Here is an 18,952-nt window from a genome sequence, read left to right as displayed (position 1 = left end):
TCGCTAACAAACAATATAATGTTTAGTTAGCTTTTTAGTTTCTGAACAATATAACATTTTTGTTTTTTTCTTTTTTTTCTTTTTAGCTAGTGAACTTCTAGCTAGCAATGCATATTTTTGTTAACGTTTTAGTTAGCTATCAAACAACGTGGCAGTATTTTTTTATTTTTTTTTTTACCTTTTAGCTAGTTAGCTTAAAAGCTAGTATATAGAATATTCGCTAGGCCCTGTTAGCACACAGATTAATTTTTTGATTTAATTTGGGTAAGCAAGAATCTACATATTGATTAAACTGTATTTAATTTCGGTTAACGTCATTAAACTTGGATATACTGAGCTGAGATTAATTTTTAAATGTTGAGCAGAGTTCTGCTTAAATTTAAATCTGGATTTATTCATTATTCAATTGTTTGGCTACACTTCAATTAGAATTTATCTTAGATTACATTCATTTCAGTTGGTGCCTCCCAAGTAGGGCAGCAAGTAACAATAATTTCCATTGCTGATTAATCTGGTGATTATTTTTTCAATTTATCCATTAGTTGTTTGGTCTAGAAAATGTCAGAAAAATGTGAAAAATGTTGATCGCTGTTTCCCACAGCCCAGGATGACATCCTCACGTCTTATTTTGTTCACAACCCAAAGGCATTCACTTTACAGTCATAAAAGAGTACAGAAACTATTATAATATTAAAAAATTCACATTTTAGAAGCTGTAATCAGAATTTTGACTTTTTCCCAAAAAATTACTCAAACCAATCAAATTATCAATTCAAAATCTATTAATAATTGCCACTGTAAACCCTTTAAACCCTGACTCTTACATCTTGAAATTCTAAGTGGATCATCTGGTGCTGACTGATCTTTAACTCTTAGTCATGTAATCTAATATTGAGTGCTAAAAAAAGCAAATTACGGGAACATTATCTCACTGCACCGGATGAAAACAATTCAAAACAGATTTGAATAACACATAAAATATGGCCATTTTTGTGTTTTCAGCAATGTGGAAAGCATACCAGTGATGCAGCAGACATCCTGGCCATACGCTGGGCATTTATCGAGGGAAGCAGCCTGAAGCGGTTTCAGGCAGCCTCTCTAATTCTGGTGCCAAGACTTATCTTCAGCAGTATAGTACTGGAGGCTTTTATGGGGTGGCTGCATAAGGCTCACATGTGGCAGAGCACATCTTTGAAGTGAGATACAGACAATCACTGGAAGATATTGATGCATGGACACACATACCTGTCCATTTACTCCCCTACCCACCCACATGCACACATATACAACTTGGCGAACAAAGCATGTGATCTGCGCTGCAGTAAACCTTCCAGTAATAGTGCGTAATGCAGCAGGTATGTGAAATGTGTAACAAAAAGAACCTGTGGGCTTTCAAACCCTGCACCCTCGGGGAGAAAAATAATGACCACAGAGACACTGCATTGAATTCCTTCATGTGATGGAGAGAAGCACCATCTTTCTCTGTGTGTATCTCCACCATCATGTCCGAATATTGACTGTTTGACTTGGAGTTGGGCCTACAGCTAGATTGAATCACTTTGTTAGGAAGAGGTTTTGTGCGGTAATATTTTCCTTTCTGGAGCGCTCCTCCATCAGGGCTGAGAGCCACTTCTGTAGCTGAAATCAATTATCCGGAAACTGTGTCACTTCTCTAGAACTATGACGAGTGGATGAGACATAACGCCCCAGAAACAGAAATCCAATTATGACCCGTGGTTATGAATCACTTAGTGTACCAAAATAATACCCATGTCCCGAAAACAAATAATCAGTGCCAAGTTAATGAATTCACTATGAGTTTATAACAAGACTCCAAGTAGGGTAAAATCCAAACTGTAAATGTCAAAGTTCCAAAGATCTGTTCACTCTGTAGAATAAACAACAATCATTTTAAGAGCTTGAATTGTGTAGGCTGATGATTGTTACTAATAGGATGTTCCAGAAGACGTTCCATGGAATTAGGCAATGTATGAATAATCTTTGTGGGTGCAATTTCAAAACCACCAAAAAATGACCACATCACCACATCGTTACAGGCAAAAACAAGTGCATTGTTTATTCATTAAGACTTCATTATGTGTTCACTTTGTTAATATCGAAAACAACGTAAACAAATTTATACTGCCAGTCAATGGTGAAGTCACAGATATGAAAGTCTTAATAAAAGTTGTATGCTGCGCAACTCCAGGGCCACAAAATGGAGCAGCGAGATGATTCAAAATCTGTCAGCCTATATCTGCCACGTTCAAGATCTGTGAGCAAGGAACTTACTCTAAAATAACAGACTCACATTATAATTTTCCGACATTTGATCTCCCTATGAAGGGGGCAGGTGAAATAACTTTCATGTGAGCAAATAAAGTCTAAAAAGTCAAGGCATTGTTGTATGGACTAGTCAAATTTATTAAATCAGCCTTTGAGACGTATCATCTTGTTTTCAAGGGGTTCCCAAAACAAGATATTTCAGATTTTAACTACAAAAATGTCCCATTTCACTTCATTAAAACATTCCTGAGACGCAGTGGTAAATGCAAGAGAATCATTAAGTGGCATAAGTGAATAAAGATCAACCAGCAAGCAGTTTCAATTAATGATATCCACACTGACAGTGAGGCGACCAAAGCAAGCAAAGAAAAAGTTGAGCATTTAAAGTTTGCATTTATTTCAGTGACATGTTGCAGTTGTATCTGGTGCTGCTGGTTTCAGACTGCTCTACAATTTCCATATTTTGTTCATGCTAGAGATAAAAAGAGGCAGTTTAAATTCAGCCCAAACTTTCCTGACACTGTCGCAATAAATATAGGAAATCAATATAGGAAACTATTAAAGGTGCAATGTGACCCAAATGGAAAAGAAAACGGAAAAAGAATTGTCCATTGCCTCCAAGATTAAACATTAGTTATATATGTATTGTATACCTAATAAAACTAAAAAATATTTTTCATTCAACAATTTATTCATGAAATCCACTGGCACATTTCAAATTAATTATTAATATATGGAATCTATGTTGTTTATAGGTAAAGCGTACACATTAAACATCTAATGTTTGGAGACAGGTCAGACAAGTCAGAGCTTCCAGTTAGAAATTTCAACTGAAAGTCCAAGTTCCAGTCCAAAAAGCTGAAGGAACCTCATCAACCTCAACCCCAAAATCCAAGATGGCTGCTCTGTGCATCGACAGTAGTGAAAGCTGCTTATTAGCGCTTCTGTCTTATTAAACTTTTGTCCACACAGTACTGTGGACATGTTGCTATGGAGTTTGTGAGTGCAAAACACCGCAGAATGCAATCTTATCAATCACAAAAAAGTTTTTTTCCCCGACTTGTTTTTCCTTAAGAGCTTTGATGCATGGTGATCTGCTGGGGCACTCCATGACTATAAATATTTAAACATACCTTAGTTATAAAGACAGACTTTTTATAGATAAATATACACCATTACATTTGTTTTTTGTTTTTTATGTGTATGTTTCATATATGTAACATCTTACCTGTTTCAGTGACGGTTGTCAAACTCATAAGTTTGATATTACACATATCTACTAAGGATACTGTATGTGGATTGCCTGTCATATATAGAACTTGTTCCTAAATTATATATGCTTCACTGTTCACAAATTAACTAAAGATTTTCCATCTGGTTTGACTTTTATTCACTGTACACTACAAAGGAAAAATTACTGAATCAAGACAACAGCAGGTGCCAAAATTCTCTGATCTCTAATGGGATTCAAGGAAAACTGATTCAGAAGTCTCTGATGATTCTTATGCTTAATGTGTAACATCCTGAGCAAGACTTGTAAATAAAATTGTTAGTACTAATTGAAACAAACCCTCTATTGTTGCTGCTGGCTAACCATGGATTTTACAGTAATTGAGCCCACCTGAGCCTAATTTGGAACTAGAGAGAAACTGGCAAGAGTTTACTCTGTTTTAATAAGGCTTTGGAGTTTCAACCTGGTCAGGGGACTTTAAAGTTTGTGCTGCGGACATCCAAAAAAAGCGAAACAACAGAGCGTAAAAAAAAACATCACCCTAATGCCAGTTGAGTGGATAGTTCCTGTACATTGAGTCATTTTGCTCTGCAGGGAAATGAGCTGGATTCAGAGTGGGCAAGACGGCACTGCACACCGACTGCAGGCAAAGGACCTACCTTCTTTCTCCTTTCCTCCCCCTCTTCCCTTCTCCCCAATTCTCATAATTTCAGTCTGCATCTCTGTGGTTTCTAACAGTGCTGCTGCTGATATGGTGTTTTGCATTACGCAATAGTGCTGCCCCTCCCATCCCTTCTAACTCAACACCTCCCTCTCCCATCTCTCTCTCTCTCTTCCTCTCCCTCCCTCACTCACCCTGATATTAATGACACAGCTATCTGAGGCAGCGAGCAGTTCCCCTGCGCGCTCTCCCCTCTGCAGGCTGCGCTCATACACACACTCTTAAACCAATAGGATACTGGACACACATTCACACACTCCTATACTTACAATCTGCAGCGGCGGGCACAGATATACACTCACACACGCATTCAGACACTTTCTTGAGTTCATATCAGAGGCAGTTACACTTTACACACACTTATTTCTCCGTTACCAATCACACTCTGAAAAATGAGGACAATTGTGCTTTGCGTTTGTGCCAGTCTCCTGCTCACAGCCACCTTGGTGCCAGCGGACTTCCCTGTCAACTCACACCAGAGATGGGACCCTAGAGGACCCTTCTCTTTGGGATCTGAACCTGGCGCCCCCACAACCTCCTGCCCCATTAAACTGAGACCCTCAGGCCAGTGCGGGAGCTCCGGGGCAGAGGAGGGGGAGGATTGCCCTTACCAGCTCACCCTGCCTCCCCTCACCATCCAGCTGCCCAAGCAGTTCAGACTGCTGGAGAAGACGATGAAGGAGCTGCAGAGCCTGAAGGAGGTGGTGAACAAGCTGAAGAGCGGCTGCCAGGAGTGCCGTGGGGGTGGGGGGGCACGGGGCAACGGGGCTTTTGCACAGCAGCAAGCTGACCAGGGACAGACGCAGGTTCAGAGGGATGCTGGGGATGAAGAGAGACGGGTCCCGACAACGCTGGAGGGGCAAGGTGGGTCCAGCCAAGAGGAGAGGGGAGACGGGATGATCCCTGGAGCTACTGTGGACGTTGCTGGACCGGGGCAAGGTTCTATTTTTGGAAAAATTACGCCAAGCCCTAGCTCTATGCAGGAGATGCAGGTAAGAGACGCAGTTCAGACTCACAAAAAAGAGAATTTTTAACATTTTTAATTAGAAAATGATGGATTTTCTGAGAAGTGCAGCTGCTGATTATTTTCATGATTAATCAATTAATCATTTAGTTTAAATGGTCAAAAAATTGTAAAAAAAAAAAAATGCTCATCACAATTTCTCAGAGCCCAAAGTGACGTCTTCTAATATGTTTTTGTCTGATCAACACACCAAAACCCTAAGACTTAATTTACTATCATAAATTACAAAGAAAAGCTGCAAATTCTTACGTTATAGATGCTAGAACCAGCAAATGTTTGACATTTTTGGATTGAAAAATGACTGGAATGATTAATCAATTATAAAAATAGCTGAAAGAAAAAAAACATAGATGAAACGTCAAGGTGTATATTCTATATTCTACATTTGTCTTCTTAATCTAAATTAGGGTAAGCAATACTTTTAGAATGTCAAACTGTGCTAACTATTCTGATATTGATTAATTAGTTTGACTTGGTTGTGGGCAAAACAATACATTTGAGGACATCATCTTGGGCTTTGGGAAACAGTGATTGACATCTTTCACCATCTCCTGACATTTCAGTAACAACCCTAAACATAATTTAAATGTACAAACTGTGCAAAGTGGCACTGCACCAATTTCTGCATTTCCATCAGAAATGTGAATTCCCAGTTAGCCAGCCTATCGTTATCAGCCTTGTGAACATTATAGTGACACTGATCTAAACAAAGTAACACTGTAGATATAAACTTACCTAAATTTGCCCAATCAAATGCACCCAGCTGGAATGTAAACAGACCAGATGTTTAAAGACCTGTAAAGTCCTACCTGGCACCGGACCGCCAGGGAAAATTCCTGGTACTGTAAACAGGGCGGGGAATCAGCGTTTGACACCAGCCAAATGGCGGTAAATTTTTGCTCTGTCTGCTAAGTTTGTTGACTCTTTTGGCCACTTTGGCAGACGGCCAACCATCATGCAGACCTGTTTCTATTCAAAAATTCTAATTGGCTGTTAAAACAATGAAGGAGGTTGGTGACTTCGGTAATCCACCTGCTTTGTATTCTGGGCACAGAGATAATCCCCCCCCCCCCCCCCTCCTCTACTCTGGCCCTTCCCAGGTGAAGCTGAATAGGATGTCAGCCAGCCTACGCAACGCCAGGAGCCAGATCTCTGCTCTGCACGGTCGTCTGGAGGGGCTCAACCTGCTCAACATGGACAACGTCAAGGCTATGGTGGACAGACAAGTGGAGAATATCACTGGAGTGGTCAACAAGCTCAGCTCCACCTGCACCACCGCGTGCCCAGTACAGAACACCCCTCAGTGTAAGCCTGCTTTTACTAAGATTGGTGGGGTAGCATTCTCTATTTTGTCATTTTGAATGCTCCAATCTTTTTTCATCCTATCTCATACTTTTCTTTGAAAGCCCTCTCCATCTTTTCAGCTATTTACTATATATGAATTCTCTTTTGAACCTTTCTTGTGTGTTTTTTGTTGTTGTGTTATATACTATTCTGTTCCATCTTTGCCATTTCAAAAGATGCCTCTCCTCTGCTCTCCTGCTCTTATGTATTTCACTTTTTGCTATCTTTCTGAGCCAGCTATCTTTCTCTGTTCTCCTCTCTTGTGTTCTTTTCTTTTCTATTCCCTTAAATTCACCGCAGATGTTATTATGGTAATGAAACTCGAGTTGTAGCGGATCCATTGGATTGTTTTGAGGTGAATTTTCTGGCAAAGGACGTATCCAATCATGCCTAAGTGGACATGGCGACTTGTAATCACTACAAACAGCCCAACTCTGGGTGGTCACCTTCACCCAACACGGCCTTTCTGGGAAATGGGAAATGAAATCGTGCAGCCTAAGAATGACATTGTTTACTACACACACAGTGGTTTTGTTGCAACATGCCTTCTCCCTTATCAGCATGAGCATTAGGAAAATTTGGGGATATCTGTATAATCGTAACAGGAATTTTCCATCACCTTTAAGAATATCTATTGTCTATTTGCACTGAGGCACATGGTAGCTATTTGGCCATTCACATCTGACCCCCTTGGTCTTAGTCTTAGTATAAAATTTGCAGTTATCAACAGTCTGCAGTGGGTGAATGACTTATGCATGGGACTCAGCTGCGGGAGAGTGGGGTTCATGACCTTTCCTTGGATCATAGGAGTTAATTCTACATTGCTATTCCACCCTGGGAGCAAACAGCCACACTGGCTATTTTTCAGTTGTAGTTTGGTTAGATTTAGGCAACATAACTGTTTGGTTAGGTAATGCAACTACTTGGTTACGTTTAGGCAACATAATTACTTGGTTACATTTAGGCAATGCATCTACTTGGTTTGGTTGCAACAACATAACTGCTAGGTTAAGTTTAGGCAATATAACTACTTGGTTATGTTTAGGCAACACAAGAGGTGAAATGGTATAAAAATTTCATATCACCACTGTAGCGACCAAAATTATCAAGTTTATCTTTATTTTTGCCTAATTTTTGAAGTGTGTTGACAGACTGAAATCATTTCACCAAGTTTTACATTGAGAACCTCTCAGTTTGAAATGGCAGTGTGTCCTCTGATGTCAGAGTGTGACAACACTGAGAGACTGCATTTGGAAGACTGTTGCTAACTTCAGGTTAATGCTGATGTTCAGTGTTTACTATGAGTTTTCCAAATAGCAATAATCAAACACCGGTATCACAACAATTAAAATTTGAAACACTAATAGATATCATCAGGAATTCTATCACAAGATCATGACCCTCAGGTGCTTGTCTCTGTTGTGCTAGGCTAGAGACACCTGGGAGTAAATAGCCAAAGTGGCTATTCTTCTTCAGGTACAAAGAGCCACAGTGGCTTTTCCATCCTGAGAGCATAGTACCTGCCTTAAAAATATACTGAAGTGAGTTTCCCATGCCAACAATAGCTGCCCAGGTGCACTACCTTACCATAATAGAGCATGAGTCTGCTAAGCCCAGCCATAGCAAAAATTAAAAAGCAAAATAGTTTTACATTGAGGTCATACTGTACATGAGTGAAGCAATATGACAACTAGGGTCAAAGTGAGAATTCAAATGACCTCTTATATAACTAATTCAAGTGCTTTGACATTCCACTACTCTCCATATGGAGAAACTCACAGGGGAGGGGGAGAAATGGAGAGACAGATACTTGGCACTTACACTACCATAGTGTGAATATTTTTAAAAAATATGCTTAAAAGGCAACAGTTTCTAGAGTCAGGTTCAATTCAGCGGAGAGGAATGAGGAGAACCTCATGATGGAGAGTATGCAAAAACGCATCAGTGGGGATTGCAAACTAGCCAAGCGTAGCACACATTCCACTTTACATTGATGTAAAAGCTTATTTGGATGATGGCACAGTTGAAATGCAGGCCACTTTTTCAGGCTGAAACTGAATAATGTCCTGATAGTGCATGAGTGAATGTGAATGTGACACTATTTTGGGGCTTTTATGTGGAAAACAGATGTGAGCTTATTTCTAAGTAGATTAGCTGGGACAGTGGTGTGAAGGGAATCCCAGCTTTCTCTTCTCCCCTAAACTTGCTTCTCTTTCTCCTTCAAACTCTCCTTCAGTCTCGCATTTCTCCCCTTTACATTTATCCTCAATCTGTCCGTTCCTCATCTTTCCATTTTCCTTCATATTGCCACTCTTTTTCACTTCTTCTCTTGCCAAAACTTTCCCCATCTCCCTCTTTCTTTTAATCCCTTTTCCCCAGTGCCTTCCCCCTACCTCTCTCTGCCTCTGGAGGTCATGCTCTTGAGTGTTCATTCCTGCATAAAACAACTCGCTCTCATTATCTCTTGACAACAACACAAGAAAGTAATGTGGGCGGCTTTTCCAACATTAGTCACGGATGGCACACAGGGTCAGTAACACTTGTATTTGTACATCAATCTGTCATGTTAAACCCAAGAACCGGCAAATTATTCTGTCGCACGTTAGGAAATCATGCCTGATGGTGTCTGAAGTGAATCCAAAAAGAAGTAGATAAGAGACAGCTGTTGTTACCATGGTAATAGAGCAACATGTGATGATAAGACTTCTGCGGTTTCACAACACAAGTATAAACAATGTCCTAACTGCTGTTTTACTCAAGTGATACATCTTATTCAAAAAGGCATGATTAACAAATGATAGGAATGACATATTTCATATCCTTTAGACAGGTTTTCAGAAAGGTTTTCCTTACACTTCTCATTTTAATACTACAAATACCAGATGCTGAATTAATACAGCCCTCTACTTTCCATGTACACTACAGAGTGACTTTCAGTGAAAAAAAAATGTTTTCCGGTTGTTTATCACTATGCGAAAGTGCTTAGTGAAGCAATTCATGGTTTAATGGTTCCCCTGACTCCTGAATAAACCATACAGCTGCCAAATTACAGCTAAATCATTAAATAATTGTTAAATAAAATGGAGATTTGCACAAACCAAATTTAAATTCCGTGTACATCCAAAGCAAGACAAGCGAGCAGACCTGACCACATCATCTGAAGATTATATCTAGATTACAGCTGGAGGGAGACCTCCTACAAGACAGATGTTAGTGTTTTTATGTAGATAGGAGCTGTGGCGATGGATCATTGGCAAGCAAATATTAACCACTCACACATGCACAGGGATTTAGAAGGCAGCCACACTGGTACAGCTCATTAGGCTACACTACACAGTTCAAACAACATTTACACTCCGTGGCTTTAGAGAAGGCATCTAAGGACAGTCACTTTCTAATTTGTTTCATCCCTTTATCCACTATTTTTATAACTTTTCCCAGGCTCAAAAATACAGCTAATGAACATGCAGCTGGTAACCCTAGCATACATTACCCGCACATACATTTTAGGCAGAGAACCCAGTTTCTCCATCGAGCAGGACTAATAGTTAGTTTGTCAGGATGCTTTTATCACTCACACAGCTCACAGTGCTGTAAGCATTTATTTTACCCTCTTTGCCAATTCCCATCCTTTGCTGCAAGCACTAATCTTCACTTTCACTCCTGCAAGACATATTAGGGCCTTGAGGTGAATGGAAAGCAATTCATGTTACTGTTCAGCTACATTAACTCAATTATAAACAAAGAGAATGGATGTCCAGTCCACCATGTTGTCAGGAGCTGCTTGTCTGCAATGTGGTGATACACAGCTTCCTAAAGGAAGGATGTTGCTTTTTGATGAGCCTCTTTCGTTCAAAACAGACAGTGCTACTCTGGCACTTGTCTGTTTGAGCTGTGTTTGTAGGAAAAAAATTATACTATCACTTTAGATACACATACGCACTTCCATTACAAATGCTAATCTTCGTTGACTACTGGTTCTAAAAGGGAATGCCTCCTTGATAACAGTTGTTTTCCTTTTATGCCAATCATGTAACTGTATGCAGTGAGTCAAGCAGGAAATGTGGCATTAAAAACAGCCGGGCAAAAAGTCGCCTATAAAGGCAAGTCAGTTATCAGCCTTTACGAGAGCAGGCTAACAGTTATGGAAGTTAGTAAGTAAGCAAAGCAATCAGCCACCCAATTAAGCAGTCATTTGATTCAACAGCCACCTCAACAGCCTGACAGCCAATCAGCCAACAGTCATTTGGACATCAGTAAGTGGCTGATATTAGAGTTATTTAGGTCAGGCATAGTGCCAGGGGCAGTTATATGAGATGGCTGTTGTCTGTTGAGGGGATCCTGGCTGCCCAATCAGACAGATGGGGACAAATAAGGAGAAGGAGATGTGCAAGTGGGGGAACTACAGTCAGACACTTAAACTGAAGGAGACACTGAAAGAATTTACAGGACAATACTTTGAATGCCAAGTGCAGACAGAGCTGTTAACGTGACAAGGATAAAATCTGCAAACCCCAACGCTCAATTCCCAGACAGTTTTCCATATGGAGTGATCTGCATCCATTTTGCACCCAGTCTGCATATTTTGAAAGGAAAGGAAAATACATCCTGGATGAGCCCCCAGAATATATGACCAGTAACATATAGAGTAAATCATACCCAAGGATTACATTTTTTAGGCTAATATCAACATTTAACCAAAACTATGAGTCTGAAGGCCTGGCTAAAAAGAACAAAAAGATGTAGGAAGTGTGGACCAGCTATGCCATGGGCCATATGACCCAAATCATCCTCCCAATGCAATGTCAGAAGGCTGCTTTGTTGAGGAGAGCAGGGGATTTCCATCTCCAGCTGCCTTAAATAAAGGGGGGCAGGGCCACCCTCCAATCACCTGAACAGCACCACCTGTTCACATAACAATTGCTATAGAGTCAAAGCAACCAAAACACATGAATGGTGCTTTATTTTGTGCACCATGTTCTAGTAACAAATACCTTCTCATTTAATCATGAGAGGAAAAAATAAAAAAAAGTCTAACCTTGCACTGATACTGGGAAGTAGCAAGACTGCACATTTCTCCTCTCCACTAAACACTATTTGGTCTAGACTTCTCTCTCCCTGTGCTTGAAGAAACCTGACGTCTGTCCCTCTGTAATCAGCATGGAGTCCCCCTACCCTTGCTCTATTATAATCTACCAGACCCACTAAACAGATTTAACAGTTTGACAAAACTGTATCAGCGATTGAGTGCCCCAAACAAACTCAGGAGGGGTCCACATGCTGCCTGCCCAATGTCAGGATGATTTAGGCCCCAGGTGCCGAACATGCAGGGAGGGGGTACGCCTCTCTAATCCAGTTTTACAGTTTCCCACGTTTTGACAAGTCTGTTCCTTTCAGTTCCCAAATGCTAACTGACAGGGGCCTTTCGACCTCGGTTTTGGGTGGGGTCAGCAGCCTGCAGCGCGACACAGGGGACAGGAGCAAGGGTTTGAGAAATAAGTGGGCAGGTAAAAAAAAGGAAAGGATCTCAGAAAGTAGAGTAGCTGTATGAAATAGGCCTGTGGTGCAGCACAGGGGAAGGTCACTGACTTCTCCTATCCTTTGACAGTGGCCTTTGTCCTTTCACTTACTTTCTTTCATGCTGGAGTCCTGATACTCAGTGTGATCACCAGAAAGGGGATATCATGTTGAGAAGCAGAGGATAAGGTTAGACTTTTCTCAAATACTGAAAGATAGCACTCTGTTTCATGCTTGCTGAACTTTAGTTTGAGAGAAACTGGGGAATAGTCTAGTGCCCGGTTGGGTGAAGAACATGCTGAACAGCTTTGTGTTTCAATAGACTTCCCCGGAAATTAATGCAGGAATGAGAACTTCCACAATGGTTAAGGCTGGATTTCCTGCTAACTTATCGCATTTCTTTTCCTATCCTTAGCCTCGGGGGCTGTTTCTATTACTGTCTCTCAGTTGGGCAAAGAAAAATGCCAGAGAAAAGTGAAAAGATTATTGAATATTGTCCCCTTAAAAAACTTCTCTCTCTTCTTTTGTTCTGTCTTTCAGCAATCATGATGGCCCCTCGGGACTGTTCAGACTACAATGTGCTAGAAGTGAGGAAGAACGGTGTGTATCGTGTAACCCCTGATCCCCGCAATGGGACATTTGAGGTCCTGTGCGACATGGAGTCCTTTGGTGGCGGATGGACCGTGATACAGCAACGGCTCAATGGGTCTGTCAGCTTCAACCGCACCTGGACCGAGTATAAGAAAGGTTTTGGAAACCTCAGGTAATGGGTTGGGCAGTGTTTCGCAAACTTTTTATAACAAATTCCACTTTGGAAATACTAAGCTCTCCAACTACCACCATTATGACTCAAGTTAAAATATAGTAGCATAGACCTACTTATTCAGCTACAGACATTTCACACAGGAGACAGGTTTATTCCTCACAAGATTTATTGTTGACTGTTATCAGCCACAGCCACACTGTCTTCACAGTAAAGGCAGTGGCTTACTTCCATTTTTGTCTTACAGTTTAGCTCATAACTAATCATGGATGATATATGCACGCTCTATGTGCACCACCCCATATAGAGGGTAGTTCATGTTGTGTAGCCCTGTTTGAGAAATTTCCCTCCGAGTCTTTCATAAAATCCCCCAAATCTATGTAGCCTACTAACTAAAACAACACAGGTAACACAAAAACTCCAAGTTCAACAAGAACAACTTAAAATTGAAAAGGTGCCACACAGCTGAAACACACTGCATGTTCCACCAACTCTCAAAAAAAAAACCCAAAAGAACTATGGGCTAGTATCCGGCCTTTTATCACCTCCTCAGCCCCTCCTAAATGGAGCCTACCATCTGCTTAGGTAACCACAGGGGTGAGCTAGACTGATTACAAATCTTACAATAGTTAAGTAAGCATTAATTCAAGATTCAACAGACAAGCAGAATGTATCCACAGGCACCGACACACACCCATCAGTGCACAAACTTTAACTAACTACTTTAAAATATTATGTTACACACTTGTTTTACCCCGCCTCCCACAACTTGAGAGTGCCCAGTCACTCAGTGGTTTGAGGGCCAAATGATGCACATCTGTGCTCCATATCGCTGATTGTTCACCACCTGTTTTCACTATCCCTGATTAACACGTCAACAAAATACACTCAAATCACCACAGCATGGCTTATCCATTTTTAACAAATAACAAGCCTGTTGACTAAAGTTAATGGTTAAAAAATGTTAAAGATGGGAAACAGGTCCCAGTGAAAATGGAAAGAAGCAGCCTTTTCACACTGACAGTATTTTGTTTTAATGCAGAGTGTCCACTAAAGCCTCTGACTGGATTCAAATTTCTGCTCATTTTCTCAATTTTAATCTCAGCTCCTGTAGGAAGGAATTTTATAAGGGAAATAACCATGGTTACCTCATGATAACCATGCCTACAGATCTAGTATAACCTCCCACTAAAAGAATAATGTCTCCTCTCATGCTTCTTTTACTGTCACACTACTCTCCCCTTGCATCCCCTGCTTTCCTCTCCCTTCCCTGTGGGGATGAGTAAATTCAGGTTGAGTTACTGTATCCACTTTTTTAATCAAGTGTACAGACATCTGAGCTCTTTTTAAGCTATTTTTCTTTGTCTGTCCCTCCTTTGTCTACCCTTTTCTATGCTGCAGAAGTGAGTTCTGGCTGGGAAATGACCATATCCACTTGATGACAAAAGCCAAAGACATGGTCTTGCGTATCGAGCTGGAAGACTTTGAGGGTGTTCGGGAGTATGCCAAGTATGACCAGTTCTATGTGGCCAATGAATATCTACGATACCGGCTGTCTGTCAGCGGATACAGGTAAAATATTAGAATGCATCTATGCATGTGTGATCAGATTTCAGGTGGGTGATATGGCATAAACAATCGCAATACCAGATATATATCTCAATACACATATTTTCTCTAAAATAAGTGTGAATTCTCAAATACTGCAAACATAATGATCTTATAGAGCATGACACATTGCTGCTGATCAAACTACAAAACAAACATGACAATATGAACAAAATCAAATATCACAATATGTTTGACCAAATGCTTCGATATCCATGTTGTGACAATATTATAGGGATGACTGTTGGTGATTTTACAAAATATTAACACATCAAGATTTTTGCAGCCATTAAAACCAGGCTAAGTCCCTTTATGCCATATCATGATAAATGATATCTAGTCTCATATCACAGTATCTATGTAATATTGATATATTGCCTAGCCCTATGTGAAGGAGGACTTCATCATAAATATAAATTGATGCTTCATTCTAGTGGGACAGCTGGGAATGCCATCAGCTTCAACAAGCACTTCAACCATGACCAGAAGTTTTTCTCCACACCCGACCGCGACAACGACATGTACCCCTCTGGAAACTGCGGTGCCTACTACAGCTCTGGCTGGTGGTTCGATGCCTGCATGTCCGCCAACCTCAACGGAAAGTACTACCACAAGAGGTACAAGGGGGTCAGGAACGGGATCTTCTGGGGAACATGGCACAACATGTCGACGGAGTACTACCCTACCAACTACAGGCAGGCCTTCAAAACTGTCAAGATGATGATCCGGCCCAAGAACTATGCTCCTTAAGTGGACAGGTAAATATTCACGAGTATAGTCACACGGACAAATGCAAAGACAGTCAGAAAATGGACAAACAAGTAGGCTCTGAAACTCATACACATAGTCATGCATTTGCACACATTTACACATGCATACGTGTACACCACAAAAGAAGTCCTATAGACAGTTTGAATGCAGTAATAACAAAAGTACTTGTGAAAAAATTAACTGTGCTATTACTATTTTCCACTGTAGTGAGTGTGGCCTTCAAAACATTGGATTAAAATGATGATAATAAAGGACAATGGACTATGAACGATGATGGACTAATAAAAAAAAAAACCACACATGCAGTGTAAAGGCCAGCCTCCTACAGGGGCCATAATATTATACGGAGGGTTACCATGAGAGATTTTTCACGGGTTCTGACATTTCTCCACTTTAAGTCCTGCTGCCTCCTGCTATAAACCCAGTTGAGACACACTGCAGCACACAGTAGTAGTAAAAACCAATGAGCTATCATTTTTTGCGCTCTAAGTGGTTTAATAATTAACAGCAGCCACTCAAGTAAGGTATATGAGAGGTAATGATACAGTTTTGAGCGGGTCTGAAATTCATTGTCACAGACTTCATGCTGGGACACGAGTCAAAACTACAGGGAAAGATATACAACACTTATAGCTTCTGTGACATTTATTTAATCACACTGGGGCTCTAATGTATCATCATCCTATACAATATAAAACATCCCAGTTTAAATATGCAGTCTGAGATTAATATCTATTTAAAATACACTCTTGCATTATTAAAGTTTTGGTAAATTATGGAGGACTGTAACTGCAAATGAAAAATAAATGAATAAAAAATTCAATAAACACCTCAATGAATAAATAAATATGCCATTAAATGCATCAGAATAATATTAGAAATAGATGCTGGCATTCATTTATAAAATGTGACATAAATAGATATTCCCGTTTTTAATCTGTTTCTGTATTTATTTACCTTCATATTAATTCCCCAATTTATTTACATTCCCATTGAATTTTCCATTTTATTTATGATTCCTTTTTCAGTGTGGCAGCAAACAACTTATTCAGTCTATGCACTCAGATGTCATCAACCAACAGGCAAAATATTGATCCCATTACACACTTTGCATGACCCCCCCCCCCATCGGCATAATGAAGCACAAATATAAAAGATAGAATGTAAAAAGAAAATAAAAAAATAAATGATGTAGAACCAAACAGGGGAAAATACAAAGGGAAATAATACAGAAATAAATAACGGAATAAATAATAAAACTGAAAAGGTAAATGGCAAAGTAAAAAAAATAGGAATTTAATACAAAGATAAATAAATACAGAAGCAAATTAAGACAAAAATAACAGTAACAATTTATGTCACATTTTCTAAATTACTTAATGCCAACATTTATTTTTTTTATATTATGTTTGGTGCATTAAATGGCATTGATATATAAATTCAGCCATTTATTTATCTATTTATTTTTGATTTTGGCAGTTAAAGTCCTCCACAGCAGAGCAGCAAGAAGAGGAAAAATGTTTTTCCACCCTTATGTTTGGGTGCACTGAACTACTGCACATCTCTTGATGCCATACACCAGTTTTCATATGTAAAAAAAATCTCCTCCTTGACTCACCACTTGTACAATACTGCTGCCTAATGTTAGAAAACTGTACTGCATCATTTAATCCATTCTATACACACTGTGAATGGGACAGACGGGGAATGAAATGTTTCACTTTAAGGACGTGTACAGTATTTATTTTATTTTGTGAGGTATGATAGCTTTTATATAATACGTAGGTCTTACAGCGCAAGGTTTAATGATTGTTGATATTTGAGCAATGAAAAGACTGTGCAGTATTGTGACCATTCATAGTAATTATATGTGTGTATTTGGAGCTTTGTGTGTGTGTACAATATTGATCTTTTCTATCATTCATATTCAACTGTCATGCCAAAAAAAATGCACTTTTTATAACAAAAAATGAATAAAGTTCTAACTACAAGGCTGTGTACACTGCAGTGTCTGTAAATCATATTGATGCCTGCCCTTCTTTAAAGCATCTTCTGTATTGGAATCACCTTTCAATGAATGCAAACAGAAATGTATACACATTTAGCATGAGTATCCATGAGTAGGAACCCCACACTCTGAAGTGTCTGCTGTCTAGTATCCAGGGCAATTTGACGCCTGTAAAAATGGAGGGCGGAGGTGCTGCATGCCCATAATAAATGGGTTAATGAGGTGTTGACTTTATAAAGGAACGCAATAAAAGAATTAGCTCATATGAACTTCACAGACGATAAATGATCAAACTGTGGGCCTGTGACTTGAATTGTCTGTTTACTGTATGTGACGATCAAGTTAATAAAAGAGTATTGTGCTCATCCACATAATGATTTCAAGGTCTAAGTATTCACTTTTGTATAAACATTAAAAACATTTTAAGGTAAATGTTGTAAGGCACATAAATCCAAACATAAATTTAACTGGAAAATAAAATGCTGAGGGATTTTAAACAGACACATTAGATCTCTCGTTTCTTATCTAAAATTCAGAATCCTTTCTTGTAATTACAGTGAATACTTTCACTGCCAAATATGATGTTTGTGCTTCCTATGAAACCCTCAAAATGCCATTCACATGAAATATGATCACCGAACTACATTTATGAGTCTTACCTCATCTAGACACTGTAAAGCAGGACTTGCAGAGACATCAGTACTGGCAGAGGGCTGCTCCTCCGGGAGAGACGCATCAGGTGCAAGGGCCACCAGGGGGGTGTCCTCCTCCATTCCCCTCTCCTCCTCTTGATCTTTCAGCTCCACTTTTCCTCCACTGGGAGGCCTGCTGTCGTGCTGCTCCACAGAACCATTCACTAATGCAAAACACATAGATACAGAAGAACAACTAATCTAGGTGTACATAGACAAATATATATAGACGGGTAGAAATACTAGCAAGCGCGGACTGGTACAGCAGAGTACACAAACAGTTTCAATATTTACAGTTGACTTTCAGGGACTGTAGTCTTTGTTCTTTTTTTTCCTTTTATTTGGGATCACATTATTATAGACCACAAAATAGAAGATGGGTGTTTTTTTCCCTGGTGCCTCATGGAGACAGTGAATCTTTCCATTATAAGAAAAATAAAAAAAATATACCAGTCCTCTGGGGTTTCTAGCTTAAGTCAGCTTCCTTGTAATTGTTTTTCTAGCAAGCCACATTCAGAGTTTCAAGTATTTTGTCTTAAAACTTAAAGTTGTTGAATGCAAAAGCCCAAAAGCAATTTTTGTCCTAAATATAGGTGCAGTCACTAATGCTGTGTAAATCTTGTGCCAAATGTACAGACCCAAAACAAGTGATAGTGATTTGCTTCTTGTGAGCCACAAGCCAAAGCAGCTGGAAGAGCCTGAGTGATGAGACTATTAACAGCTGTGATAAAATATCTACTCGACAGACTCGATACTACAGCATACAAATTTACTGATAACGCTAGCTTTCTTTTTGGATGTTTGCATCTTGTCACCGTTACTGTAATGTCCTGTCGCACATGTAAAAACCCTGATAGAAACCTTCTTCAGCTCAATTATTGTCCCAGAACACCTGGATTCTTCTGTAAAAGTTCTCCAAGTACGGTTGAAATGCTTTCTCACGCCGATAAACATTAAGCTTTTCTCATTTAAACTCTATTCAAACGC

The 18,952-nt window shown here is 39.7% G+C and overlaps 2 protein-coding genes across 2 annotated transcripts in view; one reads left to right on the top strand and one right to left on the bottom strand.

Moving 5' to 3' along the window:
* Nucleotides 1-18,241, bottom strand: part of ccdc146 (coiled-coil domain containing 146) — a 66,905-nt gene extending 48,664 nt beyond the window's left edge. Inside the window, exon 1 of the mRNA XM_084710706.1 lies at nt 17,933-18,241. Within this exon, the coding sequence (XP_084566832.1) occupies nt 17,933-18,145 (213 nt within the window). The 5' untranslated portion in view covers nt 18,146-18,241. The remainder of the gene's footprint in view (nt 1-17,932) is intronic.
* On the top strand, nt 4,387-15,962 carry fgl2a (fibrinogen-like 2a). Its single transcript, XM_084710705.1, has 5 exons — nt 4,387-5,230; nt 6,363-6,567; nt 12,664-12,886; nt 14,288-14,458; nt 14,929-15,962. Exons 1-5 carry the CDS (start codon nt 4,631-4,633, stop codon nt 15,242-15,244), a joined length of 1,515 nt encoding a protein of 504 aa, XP_084566831.1. The 5' UTR covers nt 4,387-4,630; the 3' UTR covers nt 15,245-15,962.
* Nucleotides 18,242-18,952: the final 711 nt, after the last annotated feature.

This window comes from Lutjanus erythropterus, chromosome 22, assembly GCF_056507025.1.
Source record: "Lutjanus erythropterus isolate fLutEry1 chromosome 22, fLutEry1.hap2, whole genome shotgun sequence".
NCBI classification, from domain to species: domain Eukaryota; kingdom Metazoa; phylum Chordata; class Actinopteri; order Lutjaniformes; family Lutjanidae; genus Lutjanus; species Lutjanus erythropterus.
This window is presented reverse-complemented; position numbering and strand designations above follow the sequence as displayed.